The sequence below is a fragment of the Meriones unguiculatus genome, chromosome 2 (assembly GCF_030254825.1).
Source record: "Meriones unguiculatus strain TT.TT164.6M chromosome 2, Bangor_MerUng_6.1, whole genome shotgun sequence".
NCBI lineage: Eukaryota > Metazoa > Chordata > Mammalia > Rodentia > Muridae > Meriones > Meriones unguiculatus.
Window position 1 is genome coordinate 84,783,766 of NC_083350.1, and position 21,349 is coordinate 84,805,114.

The window sequence follows — 21,349 nt, forward strand, 5'->3', positions numbered from 1 at the left end:
CTCTACTTGGCAAAGCGCAGCCTACGAGAAGCAGCAAAGGACAGAAAGAGGGTCAGAAACAAAGTCATTCTTATAGCCCTCAGAAACTGTGTAAACTGGTTATCTTAAAAAATTCACCAGTAAAGCTGGGTGCAGCAGGAGCACTCAGGGAGGCAGAGGCAGGTGGATCATCGTCAGTTTGAGGCCAGCCTGCTCTACACGTTGAGTCCTAGGCAGTCTAGGCTACACAGACAAACGCTGTCTGGAAAAAAAAGGAATTCACCAATGGGAATAGTAATGAACATTTTATATTAAAAGAGTTCATGCCAAACATAGTGGTTAAAAACAGGTTGTTAAAAATGTGTTCCAAATTCATAATTCTTAAGAGGAAAAGTGTCTTCCAGGAAATATGGGAAGGACAGAAGCTGAATCACTCCACCCGGGCCATCTGAAACAGGAATCACAAACGCTGCCAAACTGTGAGGAAGAAAGATGGCTAGGAAAAGCGGAGCAGCCACAGTCCCATCCAACAGCTTCTAAAGGCATACAACGAAGTGGAGAGCAAAGCCTGAAGGAAAGATGGGAGATTTCACACACTTGTGATCTCACCTCAGGCAGGACAGCCATAGCAGCAGAGGGAGGGGGAGCCCTGTCTGCAATGTTTCCCCATATGAGTGAGGGTCAGGTTGGGTATGGTGAGGCTTCCCCACAAGAGCACCCACTCCTATTCATAGCTGGAGAAGGCTAGTTTGAAGAGTGCTTTATCAGCTCACTTTTAGAGCAAAACCTTCCAATGAAGCATGCCGAGCATAAAATCTCATGGTTAATGGGCACAACCAAACATCATCTCACGGGACGGAGCACACCCGGCCACCTTCTCTTTCGCCGATGAAGCTTTTTAACAGTATGTTTGTTTTGCTTTTTCCCCCTTGTGGGGCTCATGGATGGTGCCTCCAAGAGAAATGCAGTGGAGCTAGCAAGATGGACCATGTTCAAACCCCAGAAATCTCAAACTGGAGATCTAAAATCTCACCCCGAGAACAGAGGGTATGGGACAAGTCTCCCTCCTTGTTTCCGTGCCTGCCTCAGGACCACAACCCCACGGTGGTCCAGATGGTCAGTCACGTGCAAGTAGAGCATGCAAGTAGAGCATTGCCAGCATCCTAGTCTCAGCTGATGAAGCACATTCACGCCCAAGCCCCTCCCTCTGCCCAAGGGTTAGAAGTCTTTGTTTCACATGAAATAACACGCACACACACGCACACGCCACACACGCGCACACATGAGCTGTATCATCTGAGGAAAGAAGGGCCCCCTTCTCCCCGGGAAATTCGTTGGTGGACCCCTGGACTTGACTGCGGGTCAGGCAGACGCCGTAGAGCTGCTGCAGCTTCTGCTGTTCCCTGCGAGTGAATGGCGAAGCCTGAGGTCCACTCCACCAGCTGCAGTGCCCTCTATGGGAGCAAGCGCTCGGCTGTTCCCAAAGCAGCCCCAGCTCTCCTGAGTTAGGCCCAGCCTCTGCCACCGCCTCCCGTAGCCTCACATAGCCCTGAGCTCCTGTCTGTTGGCTCAGCTCCAGAACCCGAGCTCCAGCTGTAATCTGATAAGGCGTGGGTGATCTAAGTTCGCCCACACTGTCTGCCACAAAGTGGCTGTTTAACTAAAAGACCCATAATATTTCTTGTGGAGAAAAGCCTTCTTTTCCCGAGCCCACCTGCTGGACCGAAGGTCTCACGGCACAGGCCTCATTCCGCAGCACACCCTTCCCCTCTCAGGAGCCTGATGTTCCTGAGGGGGCGACACCTCACTTCATTTTTTTCTGCCTGGCGACTGATGATGCTTAGCCCTGCCAGTGGAGAGGAGCACACTTCCAGCCTGGCAGCATCTGGGCCTCCTAGGAGACATGGAAGCACGCCTTCTTATTGTTATTAGTTTTTCCTCCGTGTGCACAATATGAATGAAATGTCTTTTTGGCGTACCATTTCCATTTTTCCCTCTCTGGATCCTAAGCAGGAGGAGAGTGCAGGAGATGAGGAGAGGAGTAGAGCAACCTCAGCTTACTACCGAGCACAGATGACTGAAGTAAAAGAAATAGGATCAAACCTTAAGCAAATGGCCCATGAGCTATAGGCTCTCACAATGTCCTGAAAACAAACTGGGGCTCACAGGAAAAGCTTGGGGTTGTCTACTTTACTCCCACCATCACCACAGAACATCTTAGCGATTGAGCACGAACGCGGTGGGATGGTTAGGCGCTTGGCAAAGGCATCCTAAGTGGGTTGGGTGGTTTCTTATTGCTTACCATCAAAGTTCCCTCCCCACATCCCCTGGACAGATGGAATGACTGCATGAAATCATATGAGGAAAGAGTGAAAGGTCGCTGTTTGGGCAGACAGCAGGTCTAGGAGGAACTGCGCCATCCAAAGACAAGAGAAAACTGTATGAAACACATGCAAGATGTGTTAAAAACATTAACGCAGAACACACACCTAATATCCTTCTTGACACTTAAACTTTAGGGGGAAATGTGTCCTGGGTGATCTAACGACCTAAGGAGAACAAATGGAGAAAAGAACAGCAATGGAAGGTAAGAATATAATGGCCCAAGATCATAAGGATGGAAGTTACCACCAACAATAACACCAAACAGAGTTCAGAGACAACACAAGGTAACGATTACCTAAGTGAGAAAAATACAAAGAATTATGCTTAAATATATGGTGGAAGGCCTTCTCAGTATGAAAGCAAAGTTAGAGTGAGGAGGACAGCGCTCACAGTGAATAGAATGTCACTAATGAGACAAACTGGCTACACTCATGCACTTCAAGAGAATATCGACAAATGTGAAAATACCGCAAAGGGAACAAAGCAGACGGAGGCCACAGTTCTCCACAGTGGCACTCTGTCCAGAGTCGATGTAGCCAAGTTTGAAATGATTCCATTCATATGTAAATGCAAAAGAAAGTCTGGCTCACATATTCCAGAATTAAGGAAATCCAGCAGACAGGATTCATTTCCAAAATATACTGTTGAAGATACAAGCACACAGTAAAGAACTCTCAGGGAACTTTGGACAGGGAAAGGTTGGAGATAAACGTAAACACAAAATGTATATGTAGGAGACATAAGTAAGAACAGGCTTCTACAGCTAAAACGTTTTTGAAAGGTGAAGTGACATTTAGAAAGAAAGAACTTATGGTATCAGAGGCAGAGAACATGACTGACTACACCAAGGCAGAAGCACACGAGACGGAGAAAGGAGGAGAGCAGTGTTACGAAAACTGACTCCAGATTCTCTTCTATGTTCCATGGAAAATCAGACTTACACATTAGTTCACACGTGCAGGCAATCTAAACACAGCTATTGAGACAATGGGCAAGCAAAAAGGAACTGTGATGGTTAAGCCCGAGTATCAGTGGGATGGACTAATAACTGCCCAGATTATTAGGACAGGAAACCTTGTCTCTCCCCCCACACACCCCACTTGTTTAATGAAGAGTCAAAAGAATGAATCCAGATTATTCTCTCTCAGCTACACAAAGCAAAACTCCAAATGAACCCACAGAAGATCTGATGCCTTAAATCTAGGGGAGAAAGTAAGGAGTACACTTGAGCTTGTAGGCACAGAAAGGGATTTTGAAAAGACCCTCTGTCGCACAGAAGCTCAGAGCAGCACTGGCTGATGGGTCCACATGAGACTGAAAGGACATGTCATTCAAGAAAAGAGGCAGCCCATAGAATGGGGATACCTTTGTGAGCCACATATTCAACATCAAAGAAATGCAAATTAAAATGTCTTTGAGATTTCATCTTTCCCCAGTCGGAATGGCCGAGATAACAAAACTGAATGATAAACAGTGCTGGGGGGGGGGGTGCAAAATGGTGCGGCCACTCTGGAAGCCAGCGGGAAGTCCCTCAAGGCTAGAAATAGGTCTACCACATGATCAGCTTTACCACTCGCAGGACTCGATCTCACTACAGAGGCACTTCCTCATTCATGCTCATTGCTGCTCTATTCACAGTGGCCGGGAAATGGAAGCAGTGTAGGTATCCATGAGCTGGTAAACAAGTTTAGTACATTTCCAAACACGATGTATGTTATTCGACTGCTAAGAAGGATGGACTTTGCAGGTGAATAGATAGAAGCAGAAACAATCATCTGAGTGAGGTGATGCAGATGCGAGAAGACGAACATCAGATGTGTTCTCACATGCATGAATGTTAGCTTTGAGATGCTTAAGTGTGTACATTCCGTTTGGGATACCCATAAGGTGGTAAGAAAAAGAAACAGTTAGGCTCTAGGCTGAAAAGACTCCACTTTTTCTTGTTCTATAAGCCCAAAGCTGTCGTTTTTGTTTTCCATTTCAATGAATCCTCTAGTGTCTGCCTGTTCTTGCAACATAATCAAATCCATCACTATTAAGATTGCAACTACTCACTTGCACACAGGTCAATGAACTTATAACAAATTGCCACTGGTTTAACAAGGTCTGAGCTACAGTTGGACATTTATATAACATTTTGCATAGCTGGTCAGATTGCCTGAATATAATTAGGTGTCTTGGGGCTTCCTGTCTGCCATTTATAAATCTATTTTTAAGATTTGAATCAGATCCCTTGAAGTCTATGGATACTGTCTTTACAGACAAGCCAGCATTTCAACTTATTCCTTCCTGTAAAGTTTTATATGACATTGGAGCAATTAATTATTCAAGAAGAATCTAACATTGCAGGGCAGGCTAACTCATTGCTGTTTGGCAATCATTTATCCTGGACTGGTTTGTTTGCCTGTCCTTCACGAAGGGTGGGCTGATTCCTGGCCCCACCAGCAGCTCTTTAAGTCCATGCTGTGTTTGTACTTCTTGAAGGAAGACTTTGGGAACTCAGCTTGTATGCAAGAGCGAGGCTGTCGAGTGCTGGAAACCAAGAGGCTCACAAGTAATGATATTGAGTTAGTGCTTGGGAATATTCTTCTCTTCTTTTCTGACAATGTTATACACTGATGTGAATTTTACTATTAAGATTCTGATTATAAAGTACCATACAACTTATGAATGATTTGGGATAAATGATTTGGGATAACATACATGCTCTTTATGGGCACTCACAAAACATTGACTTTTTAATGCTTGCTTTTGCCTAGTATTCTGCTAAAAAGAGTTTCCAACTTTAAAAACAATTACAGGGTGTGGCTCAAGTGTGGCTCATAGAAGCAGTTGCTTCTGATAGGTCAGAACTCAATAGTCACACTCAATCTTGACTCTTAACTGCAGAAAGATCATTTACAATCGTTTAAGAAGAATAGTTTTCTCTCTGTATTTTCTGTTCAGTTTTGCTGTGAACCTAAAAATGCTCTGAAAAATGAAGTGTAATGGAGAGATTGCACAAAAATTGAGAGCAGGTGTTGCTTTTGCAGAGGACCTCAGTTTAGTTCCCAGCATCCAAATGTTGCCTCAAAAACATCCGTAACTCCAATTCCAGAGGATCTGACACCCTCTCCTGCCCCTTTGGGCACAAGGCACATATGTGGTACATAAACATACAGGCAGGCAAAACACTTATACACATAAAATAAATAAATGTGACAAGAACAAAACAAAGAATTTAGATGGATATAAACCTTAAACCTTATAGAAAAGCTAACTCAAAATTAATTGGTGTAAAGATAAACATTATAAAATTCTTCAAAGATAACCACAGCAGACAATGTGGCTAGGTACAGAAATGACGTTTTTGATATATCAAAGGCATGAGCCATGAAAGAATCAGTGCTGGACTTTATTAGAATCAATTTCTGCTCCATGAAAGGTTCTGTCAAGAGAATGAGATATAAACCTCAGACGGCAAGGAAATGTTTGCAAAAAGCATGTGTGATAAAGGTTGTGTGATGGTTTGAATAAAAATGGCCCCCATAGGCTCATATGTTTGAGTGCTTTCTTATCAGGGAGTGGCAGTACTTGGGAGGGTTTAGGAGGTGTGGCCTTTTGGAGAAACTGTGTCCTTGGGTGTGGGCTTTGGGGTTTCAAAAGTCCAAGCCAGGCCTAATGTCTCTCTTCCTGCTGCTTGTGGATCTGAATGTAGAATTCTCAGCCCCTTCTCCAGCACTATGTTTGCTGCCTGCTCCCATGCTTCCCACCATGATGAAAATGAACTAAACCTCTGAAACTGTAAGCCAGCCCCCAATAAAAAGCTTTCTTTTACAAGATTTACCATGGTCATGGTGTTTCTTTACAGCAAAAGAACACTGACTAAGACAGATTGTTACCCAAGATATACAAAGAACATTTAAAGTGCAACAACACAATAATAATCAGGAAATACAGGAATGGCAACAAAATACATCAATGTGATGTCTTATACAGCATTAGAATGGCTAGAGTCTGGAACACTTACATACCTAATGCTATCAAGGACAGGAACTCTCGTTTATTGCTCATGCCCATGCAAAACTGCTTGGCCAGTTTGGAAAAAGGGTTAGCAATTTCATGAAAAACTAAATAACCTTGGTAAAACTAAGCCATACCCCTTGGTATTCACCCAGTTGAGTTGAAAAGTTGTGTACACACAAAAACCTGTGTAAAGATGTTTATAACAGCATTAGTCATAGTTTTCAAAGCTTAGAAGAACCAAGATGTCTTTCAGGAGCTGAATGAACTGTGATAGAGCTAAACAGTGGAATGGCACCAAAAAAAATTGCACACTGCTTGGTGTCCTGCCATGCAGCCATGTGCACTCCCAGGCCAAGAACTAGTTCTAATTTTAACTATCCTCTGTCCAAATTTTCATCAGTCCAAGTCTACAAAGAAACAGACACAGAAAAATACATACATACATGAGAAATACAGGATTTAAATTGCTGGGGGAGCAGAATCTCTCTGCTCCTCCCTGTTCACAGAAAGGAGCAAGCTGAGCATCCTACAGGATGTCCCATGGACTTGGCATTAATGACATGTTTGTCTGCCTTAATGAAACCGTTCCAGGTGAGTGGCCTCGAACCACTCAGGGGACTCAAACCCCTTCTACAGATGCTCTCGAGCTAGACCATCTCCCTGTCAAAAGAGTCAGAGAGGCAACAACAACAGAAACACAAAGAATCAGGCAAGTAATCAAACAAGGACTCCCTTGTGAGTGGTACCACAGTGCTCTGATAGCTCTGATAGTGCCTGGTGGCGGTCGTTCTCTACGAAAATCAGACGGGAGGAGGACCGTCTCAGATCCAACCTCCCAAACAGAAAGTGGGGCGTCCCCCAGTTCCCAGTCAAGCGATATTCTGACACGTCTGTCAATCGCAATGACTGATCAGATGACCAAAAAGGTCCAGATAGGCGCCTAAACTGAAACAGATTGGTACCACAGAAATCTAATTGAGAGGCTGCCTCATGGCAGCCATCTCTGACAAGAGACAGATTGGTAAGACAGAAACAGACTAACCTGTTCCGAGCTTGACCTCCGAGTTCAGTCTGATGAGGGTTGGGAAGGGGCACACCCTTTCCCGGCCAACGCACCAAAAATGTAAGACCTGGGGTCTCACAGCTCAGGAGTTCAATCTCACCCTTCCCAGAAACTCCCCCAGACCAAGACTCGTTGCAAAAGCAAGAGGTTTATTAACCACTGTACAACGGGGTCACTCCTGCCGGTCAGCAAAGAGTGGCACCGGGAGACAAAGGTCTTTAGGTTTTTAAAAGAAAAATTGCGGGAGATTTGAAGTTTTAGTTTTGGCAATTTAGGATTGGATGAGGAAGCTATAAAGTAAGATAATTGGTTAGTCTTAGGTGTTCAAGCTTGGCCAGTCCTGCCAAGTGTGGATGCAGCTGCAATTGAAGGTGGGGATGGTTAGCTCATCCTTGAAGATTAGGGCTGTGGGCTCTTGGCTGGAGGTCAAAAGCTACTCAGAAGAAGTCTAGGTTTGTTGCTAAGAAACGCTATCTCAAGGACAAGGGTCTGGTCATTCTTTTGCTGAGTGAAGGTCATTGCTTGCTTGCCCTTTTTTTTTTTTATATCTGTCCTCACAGATAGGGTCACATTCCTTTACTCTCTGGAAAGGTACTAAGAAGCTTTAGCTTAACCTGGACCTAAAACTCAAAACTATAGGCTTTAAAAGACATATAGGTTACAAAGTTAGCCTAACCCTTTCAGCATGGGTTCAAGACAGAAGGAGAATCGATACTCTGATCACACGGTAAGCTTCATGCCCAGGCCTCATGGCCAACACGAAACTACTTCAACGGTAGACTTTTGTAGACTTTTTTGGGTGTATGTGTGTGCCTCATTTTGCTTTGTTTAGCCTTTTTTTTTCTTATTGGTCTTTTGCTTGTTTATTTTGCTTTCCATTTTTGTGTGTGCTTCTTGTTATTTTTTTTGTTTCCTGTTTGTTCTAAGGAGAGGGAGAAAAAAAACAAAGTTGTGCAGGAAGGGAGGATCTGGGAGGAATGGGAGAGAAAAATGATCAAAATGTAGTGTATGAGTTCAAAAATAAAGCTCAGTGGGTCACAACACAAAACTAATAGTGCAGCAAAGAGATTTGTGAGGGAGAAGTAGATTGGGAAGGACAGGAAATAAGAGGTGAGAGAATAAGAGGGATTAAAATGCAAGCTAACACATATGAAGTTGTCTAAGAACAAATTATTAATAAAAATATTGTAAATGTAAAAGGAAAGGGAGGGATAGAAGGATGGAGGAGAGAAAAGGAAAAAGAGGAAGAGGGGAAGGAAGAAAGAGAGAGAAGCAAGAAAGGGAGGAAGAAAGAGGGACAGAATATGAATGAAACCACCAAAGCCAGTGGAGTACAGCACTTGAATAAAGGGCAAAACAATCAGGAAATGCAGTATTTCTGCCTGAAGACAGCCTTGCCTGCATCTCACATCATCAAGTAGTAGTAGTGCATCTTCTCCACCTGATTTCATGAAAACGGGGCAGGTCACAAGTTATTTTGGGGATTCAGCTTTTAGATGAACTAGGTGATAAAACTAATGGCAATTAGTGAACGTGCAGTTTCTAAATGCCACAATACCAAGAACTTCCCCAGAATGGACAAAGGCAACTGACAGACATGCCTCTGTGAGGAACCTGAGCGCACCCAGTGAATAAGGGAAAACAGATTCTTAAAGATGGCATTTGAGACTTGTCATGTCAATGGCTGTACCACAAAGCACCGACTATAACTGGGGTAACCTTACAATTTGCAATTCCAAATAGAGCCATTGTGAGTTATTTATCTGAGGCATTTAACAAAGGCAGGTGGGGGCCAGGAGGTCCCAGGCAAGCCAGAGTGATCAACTCCCAACTGTACCACTTCCCCAGGTCAGTAATACTCACAGCCTCACATGCAGAGCGACAATGTCCCATGGAGGAGCCACAGATGGTGCTAATTCATCCCACGCTCCCCGTGAGAAGCACCAAGTGGCACTTTTATGATTACACAGCACAGCAGTAATGACAATTGATCTTGGGACTCATTAAAGGTCAGCATTAATTGGTAAGGCCATATTGGATTTGATCTAGCCTTTCTCAGGTATTCACACAGTAGGCACTGTTTCAGCAGCTCCATGACCACCCCTTACACGACAAGTTCAAAGGACAAACTGTCAGATGAAAAGATCTTGTCTTTTTTAAAAATATGACCCACTTCTGTAAAGATCTTAGGACATCAGTGAAAAGCTACCTTGATGACAAGGAACATTCTTCTTACTGAGCTTCTGACTTGGAACTTTTAAATTTTTATATTCTTTTCTACTTTAATGATATTTGTTGGGATCTATAGCACGTCATGTGTTCTCCTAACCTTTAAAGCAGAGGAGAGATGGAACAAGTCATTATAAATTTAAGTCACTGTAACAATGGTGACAGTGACTAATTGTTCGCAAATGAGGGGATTCTAAATTATACTGTTTTGTCACATATAAAGCCATTCCTAGGATTATTCCAAAGCTAGAATGGAATAACCCAATGTACCTCAGCCAGTGAAGGTTAAGTAAAACATGAGTTTGGAACAGAATGGTAAGTGCTCCAACAATGAATAGGAATGACTTCCTGGGACACAGACACAGAAGACCACAAGCTATGTCAAGCCTTTTAGAGGCACCCGGAAGAGGCCAGTCTGCAGGGCATTGTGTGGATCAGTGGTTGTCCTGTACTGGGGTTCTACAGAGAACGACTGTCAGTGGGCACAAGGATGCCACTTGGGATGATTAGAACTGTCGACACTGACAGATATACACCTACACAAAGACTCACCCACTGAGCGGCACACTCTAGACGGGTAAAATGGAAGTGCATGCCAGTAACATACTCAGTGGAGCCGCCCAGGAGCCTAAGCAGCAGAGCACTCCAAGTGCGTCACTGTGTGGCCACTGTAAGGCAACAAGCCAGGAGGAATTAAAGCTATGTCTGTCGAGGACAGGAATGAAATTTAACCGAGCAGGAATAACAAATGGGTGGGCAGGAAAGAACCCTTCTGCAGGATGACAGTTACAGAAAGAGCACATGGATATGAGAAGCCAGATTGTAAGTGCTGTAAAAAACCCAGGGACACAGTCTGGTGTCTGTCCCCTGAAGCTTTCAAGGAGGTAGGGTGTCTATGAATCCAAAAAGCCTCAAGATCAGCTCTAAGAGGACAGCTCTACGCTGGCTAACAGCGCAGTCAGAGGGACAGGGGTCAGCTCTGAGGACCTTCCCCAGCTGAAAATAAAAACAGCAGGGTGTGGTGGCACAGGTCTCTAATACCAGAGCTCAGGAGGCAGAGGCAGCTGGAGCTCTGTGAGTTCAGGGTCAGCCTGGTCTATATTGCGAGTTCCAGGTCAGCCAAAGCTACATAGTGCAACCTTGTCTCAAAATAAAAAAAAATTTAAAAAAGAACTATTCTCTAGAAAACAAAATTCAATAAAACACACCATAAATTTTGAGCAAGTATTCATTACATATTTTTTATTTAAATGAATGACAAAATAATTTTATTCAACAACCTTTATGATGTTTAAAATCTTGACATTTTAGCTCTTCACATTTCATTCGGCCTTGTCCTTTCCTGTGTTCTGGTTTCTAGAAGTTTCATGATTCTACTTTGCGTAAAAATGCTTACGTCCACACGAACAAATAGCTGGCATTCTAAAATTCGGAAGTTCTCGTGAAAGTAGATTCCTGTCGGGCTGCCCTGCTGCCAGTCGTCTGAACTGAAATGCATGCGCCCCTCTGACTATGCAGGCACTCAGGGCCACCATTTTAGGCTTCACTTAGAAGAGTCCGCTTTTGTATGGAATTTACTAGGAGAATTTCTGATGGCCGAAAGCTCCCTTTAGAGGAGGAAATCTGTTCCAACAGGAGGACTATGCTCATCACCTGTGCTTATGTCACAGACAGTTGCTACCAGAAAGTTCTTTTGTGTCTTCAGCTCTCCATATTGCGTCAATGTGTAGTTTTCATTTTAACATGGGAGAGAAGTCTGTATTTCCTCCATTTCCAGGTTGTTTGTCCATGTGTGCAGGTCCTTTACATTATGTGTCATCCATAAGTCAGCAAAATACTTGAGTATTTTCCTGGAGAAAAAAAATAAAGTATTATCATTATGGAAACTGAACTGATAGTGGGGGTCGTCTCATAGGAGCAGCGGAAAGCCTACTCATTTGGGACAGCAGAGGCTGTGTGGACAGAAAGCTGTGGCAGTGTCCTGCAGTCCAGGGCTACAGTGGCATTAAAGACCAAAATAGCATGATTGTCTTCTAAAATCCAGCCTGCAGGGAGGGGCACATGACTCTGCCAGAGGCTGTCTGCGTCCACAGACACCATCTGTGTCCAAAGACGCCCAGGAAGCTACAGATGACTGTACAAAATCCTTTCTGTACGTGCTGAGTGTGCAAGTAGTTTTTAACTACTGTACTGCGCTGTTTCTTTGATCTGACAAAGAGCACTGATGTGAAAACACTTTTGATGAATAAGAAAAGGACACACACGGTCCTAATACACCATGAAGTATTCTACCTTCAAAAAGCATTGGGGGGGGGTAGTTTTATTTACGTGTATGTGTGTTTTGCTGGCATGCATGTTTATGTTCCATATGTATGATTAGTGCCCTCAGAGGCCAGAAGAGAGGGTCGGAACCCTTGGAACTGGAGTGACAGATGGTTGTGAGCTGCCATAAAGGTGCTGGGAATTGAACCTAGGTCCTCTGAAAGAGCAGCCAGTGCTCTTAACCACTGAGTCACCTCTCCAGATCTGAAATGGTCCGTCCTAATTTAATACCCCGCCTTAACAAGACAGCTCTATAGATTTAAAAGGCCACATATTAGTTGGAAAAATGAATGTCTATTATAACCTGTGAGCTTTCTGAATTTCTCACTTCACCTTTTGAGGCTACAGGAGCAACAACTACGACAAACAGAAACCATTTTATTGCCAGCTTGTATGTGCCCCCCCTCCTTTTCTTTTTGAGACAGTTTCACTATGTAGCCCTGGCTGGTTTGGAAATCACAATGTAGACTAAGTGAGCCTCACAGAGATCCACCTGCCTCTGCCTCCAGAGTGCTGGGATTAAATGGGTGGGCCATCACGAGCAGCAAAATCCTTTGACGCAGCAGTTTGTTCTTGTTTCTTTCAGGAAAAATGATCAGATGACAACGAAGATTACAGCTGTCTTTGAATTTTGCAAAAGGTTAAGGTTTAGGCTTTGAGCTCCTATCAATAAGCTCGTCTAGAAAATTTTTATATTAAATTGCCTTGTAACAGAAACAGGCTGAAACTAATGACGCTGCCCTTGCGTCTGGTGTGTTGCTGCAGAGGTGACCTAGAGGACAGTGCCAACGGAGGAGGCCATGCCTCACTTACTCACTACAGTGCTGGGCTTCGTTCATCACTGCCCACCATTCCAGGTTGGCATCTACACAGAGCTGCTGTGGAGGGAAACTGAGGTAGAGAAGCTGCATGCAACCTACACAGCATGCAAGCTGCAGGCTGCTGCTTCACTTCACGGATTACAGACAGTGAGATTTTTATTTCATGTATTTGTGTATGTGCCTAGCTGTCTGTATGTGCACAGTATGCAGGCAGTAGCCTTCAGAGGTGGGAAGACAACACCAGATTTCCTGGAACTAGAGTTATAGGCAACTATGAGTCACCTGTGGGTTCTGGGAAAAGCCACCTCTCCAGCCCCATAGATATTAACATTTTGTTTGTTTGTTTTTAAAGATGGGGTCTCACTATGTAACCCGGGATGTCCTGGAGCTTACTAAATAGATAAGCTGGCCTGGAACTCCTGCGTACTGTAATGACAGGTGTGTACACTGTGCTCAGCAACATTTTAATTCTGAAACTTGGTAATGATTCTCAGAGCTAAGTATTATCGTTAGGGTGTTGAGGGACTACTGGTAATCTGCTGCCAACTTCCAAAAAAAAAAATGGTTTCTTTATGGTCTGGTGGTTATGAACAAGGACCGCAGCTCCCTGAGGGAACTCAGGCTGTCCCCTGCTTGTTTAAGAAAGAAGAGGCCGTACACAGCCATTTGTTCTCAGAACGCTTTCCTGGTGGCATCTCCCTGTAGGTATATTAAGATTGGCTCTTAAACTGCCAGGCATGGTGGTGCACACCTTTATTCCCAGCCTGGTCTACAAAGGGAGTCCGGGACAACCACAGCTACACAGAGAAACCCTGTCTCGGGAAAAAAACAAAAACCAAAACACATTGGTTCATGAACTGACTATACACTGTCTAGCTGTCAAGCATTGGCATCAATGGTGGAGATGAGGAGAGTACAGAGAAGGTAGAGGAAGCCAGATTCCAATCATCACATACAAGTCAGAAACACATGACAAATGGATATGATGGGATGGCTATGTACTACAATTTGTATTCATATCCTGAGAGAATTTATGTTTTTCCAAGATTAATTTATTTATTCTTACTTCTGTGCACGAATATGTGTCTGCATGAGTTTATGTGCATGCGTGTCTGTGAAGGTGCTAACCGAGGCCAGATACACTGGGTCTCCTGGGACTAGAGTGACAGACAGTTGTGAGCACCTGCTGTAGGTGCTGGGAACTGAACTTGGGTCCCCTGGAGAGCAGCAAGCATTCTGAGCCGTGTCTCCAGCCCCCATGTGCTCACAGAATTCTGTAATTTTTCTTCTTTTTATTTTTTTTGGTCTTCTTTCTACCACATGGCTCCCCAGAATCAGCCAGGTCTGGCGGCAAACTCCTTTACCCACGGAGGCATTTTTACTGGTCCCTGCTGGAATTCTTAATTGTGAAAGCTCTTTATCACTGATGAGGCCTAGAGAAGCTCTGCTGCAGCCCTGAGCACTGATGTGGATCTCAGTGACGGGACTGTGGTTCCTCGGTGGCTGAAGAGCTGGCGAGTGCGGAGTGAATTCTCTAAAAACAGACACAAACACGAACCGAGTTCATCCGCACTTGCCCCGAGCTGCTCTCCTCTGGTGGAAAGGAAACCCAGAGAGGCTCTACTCCAGATAGGCTCCGAGTGTTCACCCACAGGACCGCCCTCTGCCTCAGACAGCGTGTAAGGTTCCACTAGGAAACAAACAAAACAAAGGCATTCCGACCTTCTCAGAGTGACCAAGCCTTCCAGCTCTTTTGACTTATGAGCCGCTTTCTTTAAGACTTCTCCAGGTATGTCTGCTAGCTTTGCCACGTTCAGCCCATAACTTCTTGCTGCAATTCCTCTGGTTATCTGATAGAGAAAAGTGACAGAATCTGGCACCTGTTCCATGTTGCCTAGAAAATAAAGGAGGAAAAAAAAAAAAGATCAAAACCACACCTGAAAGGCAAGGCAAGCAGATGAAAAAGAAGATCGCAGCCCCTACCCCTGGCCTCTGTTAAGGTGCACAATCTGAACGCAGTTTTCTATCTACCCGTAGCTTGCTTTATTGACTTGATTGATTTAGGAAAGAGATACCGTTTTGCAGATGCTTTGCTCTTACGTGGCTTGGCTCATTTAACATAGTCTTGAACACTGAGTGACTGTAAATCTGAGCGGAGCTTAGGTATTAAAGGAGAATGGTTCAGGAGCGTGTGCAGTGCCATGGCTCTTCTTAGAGGCCATTACGTGTCCCACAGGTCGAGTAACAGGTACATTCTGGTTAGAGGAGCTGCGCAAACGGATGTGGGCACTGCTTTGCAGGCGCCACTTGGAACTAAGGCTTTATTTCCGTAGCTGTAAGGAAGGTTACTGGCCTGAAACCATCAGATAGCACTCATGCCTCTGTCATTTCCTCCCCTTGAGTATGAGATGAACACAGTGACTCATTTCTAATGGACAAAATATGACACTGTGGAGAGTAGATCAGAAAACACTGCATACTCCATCTTGGGCTCCCTTTCTTTCTTGCTTGCTCCAAAGAAAGCCGGCTGCCATGCTGAGGGCTGCCGTGTAAAAAGGCCCGTGTGGAAACCTGTCATCCATCAACAGTCAGTGGAGGACCGTGGTTTGCCAACATCAAGCTGATCCTGTACCAGAAGAGGGTTAGGAAGCAGGATACCCTGGCTGAACCATAAATAACTGCCTTCCGGTCGAAGCTCACATGTGTTCAGCTAAGTCCCCTTGATGTCTAACACACAGAGATGGACATTTTTTTTTTAATATTAAGCTGATGTATTAAGATAACAAGCTGCTGCACATTGTTTGCAAAGTACTATAAACTAATAGTGACAGAAAAATACAGAGGCCTTGTCCTCTACCTCCCAGCTGAGGTGATTCCAAAGGACAATCCCAGCCTCCAAGCTCTGACACACACACACACACACACACACACACACACACACACAAATTTGAAACTTTTAATCCTCAGGTACAATATAAAGACAGGGTTTCATACAGGTCCATTTTTTAGAACCCAAAGCACCACAGGCTCATACAGCTTTAAAACAAAAACTAAATATCGCATCATATCTGGTCCCAGATGGACCAGATCTGTGATGGTTTCTGTGACCCTCACACATGCTGTAAATTTACCAAGAGCCTTCCCTCACATATTCTGTTATTTGTCAAGTGTGCATGCTTTGAAAGAGTATGATATTGATGATAAAAGCCAAGAGACTGAACACAACAGGACAACAGGAATATACCTCCTCTAAGAATTCAGTAGCAGACAAATAATAGCTTTCTCGGGAGACTTGCTAGAAGTAGGGGGTGAGAAGAATGCCACAGCCCCAGATGTCTATAAAAAAAGCCTAAGAATACTTTCTACCTCCAAATGAGAGAGGGAACACAAAGAGCAGCTGAGGAGAGGGTGAGCATAGAAGACCTGAGTCTAGAGACCCAATGGCCTTCTGTTACCTTTCAATTCGCACGAGCTGAAGAGGCAAGGGAACATCAAAAATGCAAATCTCTCATTTTAAGACAAAAAAATAGTCCTGGCTCATTCCAAGCTAATCTAGTTTCCATGCTGGTCTTTCTTAAGCAAGGCAAAATTCATTCATCTGTTTGTACACACATCTGTCAAGCTGCTGCTGGCCAGCATGAGCGGACAGCCTGGTAAGTAGCAAAGCACCCTCCTTAGAAATGGCACACTTTCCAGGAGCTGTGATTTTTGCCTTTACATACACTATGTAGCATATGTGGAGATACGTATGATATATAGATATGTGTGCTAATATAAACAATAGAGACAGCTGTAACAGTGGTTCTGTCAGTCTTTATATGTATATATTACATTTTATTTATATTGGTGTTCTGCCTCATGTATGTCTATGTGAGACAGTTATGGAATTACAGACAGTTATGAACTGCCATGTAGGTGCTGGGATTTGAACCTGGGTCCTTTGGAAAAGCAGCCAGTGCTCTCAGCCCCTAAGCCATTTCTCCAGCCCCTAGTCTTTACATATTTTAAGACAGGTTTGACTGTGTTACCTGGTCACCACAGACTTTTGACTCAAGTGACGCTGTGGTTCAGCTCCTCAGGACCTGGAACTATAGTTCATATCGTCTTTGTGCATATTTTCTACAATGCTTTTAAAGCACAACACAGCTATAATCAACTGCATGATATATTACCCTGAACCTTGAACACATTATTATCATGCGTTAGCATGAACAGGGGGAGCCTAACACCATACGCTGGTCTCCATTTCAGCACTATGATTGCTTCCATGACATAAGGTAAGGAACACGGTCACTCTCCACAGCTACCTAGGGTTCTCTTTTTGTAGCTATGCTTTGCCTCAAGCCTGTACCTTCCTGGTGGGCTGTACGCACACCTATATGTCTGTGATGGAAACATGGAGGCAGGTGGGAGGAGAGGAATGGAAACAACCCGCTGTTCTATATCTTCCCATAAGGCTCTTAGTCAGTTCTTAGTTTACAAGCTGCACCCCTTTCTTAGGAGATATTTTAAAAACTAACCACTATTAGTCTATGAATATAATAATTCTATTGTAAAGAAGGTTAGCAAATTTCTAATTTAAAGCCAAATTTCTCAAGAATGTTACTGAAGAGGTATGTATGACCAAATAATTTCCATTAAAAAAATTTTGTTGAGGGGGATACTGCATGCATGACACAAAGGGTGTATAGGTCAGAAGACAACGTTTGGAAGTCAGTTTTTTTCCTCCACAAAGTGGGTCTCTCAGGATCAGGCTTGGAAGTAAGTGCTTTTACATTCTGAGTTATCACACCAACTCCTGATCAAGTTCTTTCTGAAGCTGCTGTTGGTGTTTGTATAGCTTTATAGACGTTTAGAGATGGATAAAATCAGATGTTATGTCTGTTTTACCCCTTGACACAGGGTCTCATGTAGCCCAAACTGCTTTGAACTGGCCAAGTAGCTAAGGACGACTTTGAAAAGATCTTCGTGCCTTCACCTCCACAGAACCAGGGTATAAGCATTCAATACAACACCCAGTTTTGCCTAGGATTTCACAGCTGGCTTCCCGGCTGCTGATCCATGGCTTCAGCTACCACACACCCCTTGATACATGGGCCTAGAACATTTTACCTTGTTTCACCGATATTAGTAGTGACCTACCCCAAATCTATTCCACTTCTAAGAAAACCTTTGTATTATAAGGAGTTAACTCTTGTCCATTAATCAAGACAATGTCCTCACATCTAGCTCTAAGAGTGAATACTAGTTATTGAGACAAAGTTATTTCTGCCATTCTCACTTAGATGCAAATCAACTCTGAAAATGAGACTGAGATGCCAGCAGGCACCTGGAAACAAGTTCCTTGCTCTAAGAAAGTTATAGGAAGGAACAGACTTAGCTCAGTGGTAAGGCACACGCTCAGCATAAACAAAGCCTAGGGTTCAACACCCTGCACCAAAAGCAAAATAAGAAAAAAATCGATAAAAGTCTCAGAAAATGCTAGCTCCTGTTCTAGCTTTGGACACTGTAAGGCAATATCAGAAAGAGCTATAGCCATCTTCGCAGTGGCCTGTGGAAGGACCAGCAGACAGAAAGACAGAGAGCCAGACAATTGCAAAGGTTAGGAGCTGGGGCTATACTGAGATGTTACAGACACTTTATACCCTTGCTGTTTGATCCACTGTGATCAAGTACTGTCACTGGAAGTCAAACATTAGAACAGAAAGCAAGGGGACCAAAGAAGCGGCCTCAGGACTGCAGATGTGCAGTGGGCCCAGGCAGCAACGGGGAGAAGAATGACAAAGGGCTCCAGCAAGAAGGACTCCAGAGGGAACAAGAGGGTCAGTTACATTGGCATGGTTTACAGAGGCTGTTTTCAAAGCTCCCAAGAGGCAAAGGAGGATTCAGCTATAGACTCAAAGCAAACAACAGAATGGAGAAATAAAAATATGGCAGTCTTGATTCTTAGAACCTAGAAAAGAGTTAAGTGCATGTCTAAGGAGAGGGCATACTGCCACGGCAGTGGCAGCTAAAATAAGCATGCACGAGGGGGGAAATGTGAACAATGATGTCAGGACAGAAAAGGGGAGGCCGAGGTCCCAACTAACACAATGAGATCACTAATATAAGGTGCCATGAAGTGGCAACTACATGCAACATTCAGAAGCACAGCAGAAGTGGAGGAAAGAGTGCTAACTTGGCCTCAAGCAGGGCCTTCAGCATCACTCAACTCTAAGAATTATGTTCACAAATAGAGTTTAAATCAATATAATAAAAAGTCAGACACTCCGGGGAATGGGGTTCTGCTGCAGGTTGGCAGGGGGTTCGCGAACTCTGAGCAGCCCCGCCTCAGGGCCTCCCTGCTGCAGAACTGTTGTTTGTCCCCGTGGGTTTCACCTGCAAGCGTCTTCCTGTCATGCTGGATGCAGATTAATAAGAAGCAGAAAAGCTGTGACGTGTTCTCAGGGCTCAGAGTGGTGAGGCAGTAGTTGCTCAACTACACTTACCTCAAGCCCAATATTTCCTTTTATTTGGGCCATCTGCCTGGTTTCTTTTTATGTTCTGTCCTTACTACTCTTTAAATTTTAAATCTGGAGTCTAGCGTGTCTTGGACAATGGATTTTCCATTACAGCACACCACCTGTGCAAACTACCACAGGCTGGCAGCTTGAGAAAATGGCTACTGAGCGGGAAATATTCTGGAGCTTAGTTGGCACTTGAATTTATTACTGTAAGCTAATGGTGTTCTTTTTGAGAAAGATATCATCCTCTGATGCCAACAGTACTGGAAAAGCTAGGAAAGCAAAATATATGGATCTTCCACCCAAGGGGCTGACAGGGCCAAGCCACTTTACACATCTGAGATTCACTTTTATTACCAATAAATAATAAGAAAAATACATCGCCACTATAGGATACGGCAGGTATCCTGTAGCAGGTAGTTGGTGTTAAATGACACCAGGGAGGGAGTGGACACTTTAAAGGTGGCTAAAGAGCCTCTGCACTTGATTGTCTTACCTAGGATAAGAACCAAGGAAAAGTGTAGGAGACCAAGAGGAACTGCTCCTTCTGGAAAAAGGGTCACCATTTAAACAGAGATGAAGGAAGAACAGAGGTCTCTGAGTTAGCAACAAACAAATGGACACTCTGCATGACTCAAAGCATAGAAAAATGAATCTTGGCAAGTATTCTTTACAACAGACACAGTTTCTATTACTAATAAGCAATATGCTCGCATTCCTAAACTTATTCATAAGTTTGTTCATATTCCTATAAACTTCGCGTTACCAAACTGAAAGCCAGGAACCTTGTTGCTACTGCAAGGGATCTCATACCTGACTCCTGCTTGCTTTCATCCTCATTGACCAAGAATCCCATGTGGTAATTCCCAACCTCCTCTGGGTAACATTTTTCTAGCTCACAAACTGGTGGATAGTGGGTGACGAAGAGGGTTAAGGATTTGACCTAAAACAGGAAGATATAGAGTATTGTTTTAGTTAAAACATCTTAACTTTAAAAGTCCAAATCTTCATAAAAGCGGCAAGAAAAAAGGGAAAAAGCACCATATACTCTTAGTTTAGGCAACCAGTTAATAATTTTTCACATTTCTTTCCTATGAAGTACATGCATGCGTATATACACACATGCACACACACACATGCACACGCACGTTTTCATGAATCATCTTTCCCTCCTTCAATGCTGGCAACTGCATGCAGAGAGCTTCCACGTACCAGGCAAGTGCTCTGCCACTGAGCAACAGGCTCAGACTTGGGCATCTGAGAATTAGCTGCAGATAGCATCCCTACATATTTAAGAGTCTACATTGTAATAAAATCAGTTTCCTATGTAACCAGAATAAAATTTATACATAAGAAATTTGTTATCATAGAATATGACTCATATGGCTGGTTTTTGTTTTGTTTTGTTTTCTGTTTCTCAAGACAGGGTTTCTCTGTGTAACCTTGGCTGGCCTGGAACTCACTCTGTAGACCAGGCTGGCCTCAAACTTACAGAGATGTACCTGTGCTGGGCTTAAAGGTGTGTGCCACCACTGCCTAGCCATATATTTTCTTAAGTATTAAAAAAAAATGCTTTTTCATTTCCTTTTTCGTCTTTTATGGCACTCACAATGTGATTAACACATAAAAGTCAACTGTTTTACTATTAAATTAAAAAATAGAAAATTAAATTAAATTATAAAGTAGAAGTTGAAATAAAAAAACAACAACAAAGTATCATTTATACAAGTACCTCTCAAATACTTGGGCAAAATTTAACAAAAATGTTTAAAAATAGACTCAGCCAACGCTCCGCAACTCTGAGTAAAGACACCAAAGAGAAGCTACATACAGAGAAGCTGAGCCATGCTGGTGAAGCGTTGTCAAGACGGTCCTTCCCAGCTCGCTCCAGAGACTCAAGAGAACACCGAGCCTGCTCGCTGGTGGAAGGGGCATGCTGCAGGGTGCAGCCATGCACCCATGAACCCAGGCATTCCCGATCTCTCTGTGTCTCCTGAACTGCTTTCTTTGAGGAAGTCTGGCACAACTCCGTTAGGGATTCC

The 21,349-nt window shown here is 43.7% G+C and overlaps 1 protein-coding gene across 5 annotated transcripts in view; it reads right to left on the minus strand.

Annotated features, from left to right (window-relative positions):
• Nucleotides 1-10,875: 10,875 nt before the first annotated feature.
• The window catches only part of Msh3 (mutS homolog 3), a 148,770-nt gene continuing 138,296 nt past the window's right edge, over nucleotides 10,876-21,349 (minus strand). For all 5 annotated transcript variants that reach the window (XM_060377772.1, XM_060377771.1, XM_060377775.1 and 2 more), the window contains 3 exons: nucleotides 20,121-20,250; nucleotides 14,527-14,698; nucleotides 10,876-11,511 (listed from right to left, as the gene is read on the minus strand). In XM_060377772.1, the coding sequence (XP_060233755.1) occupies nucleotides 11,400-11,511; nucleotides 14,527-14,698; nucleotides 20,121-20,250 (414 nt within the window). In that variant the 3' untranslated portion in view covers nucleotides 10,876-11,399. The remainder of the gene's footprint in view (nucleotides 11,512-14,526; nucleotides 14,699-20,120; nucleotides 20,251-21,349) is intronic.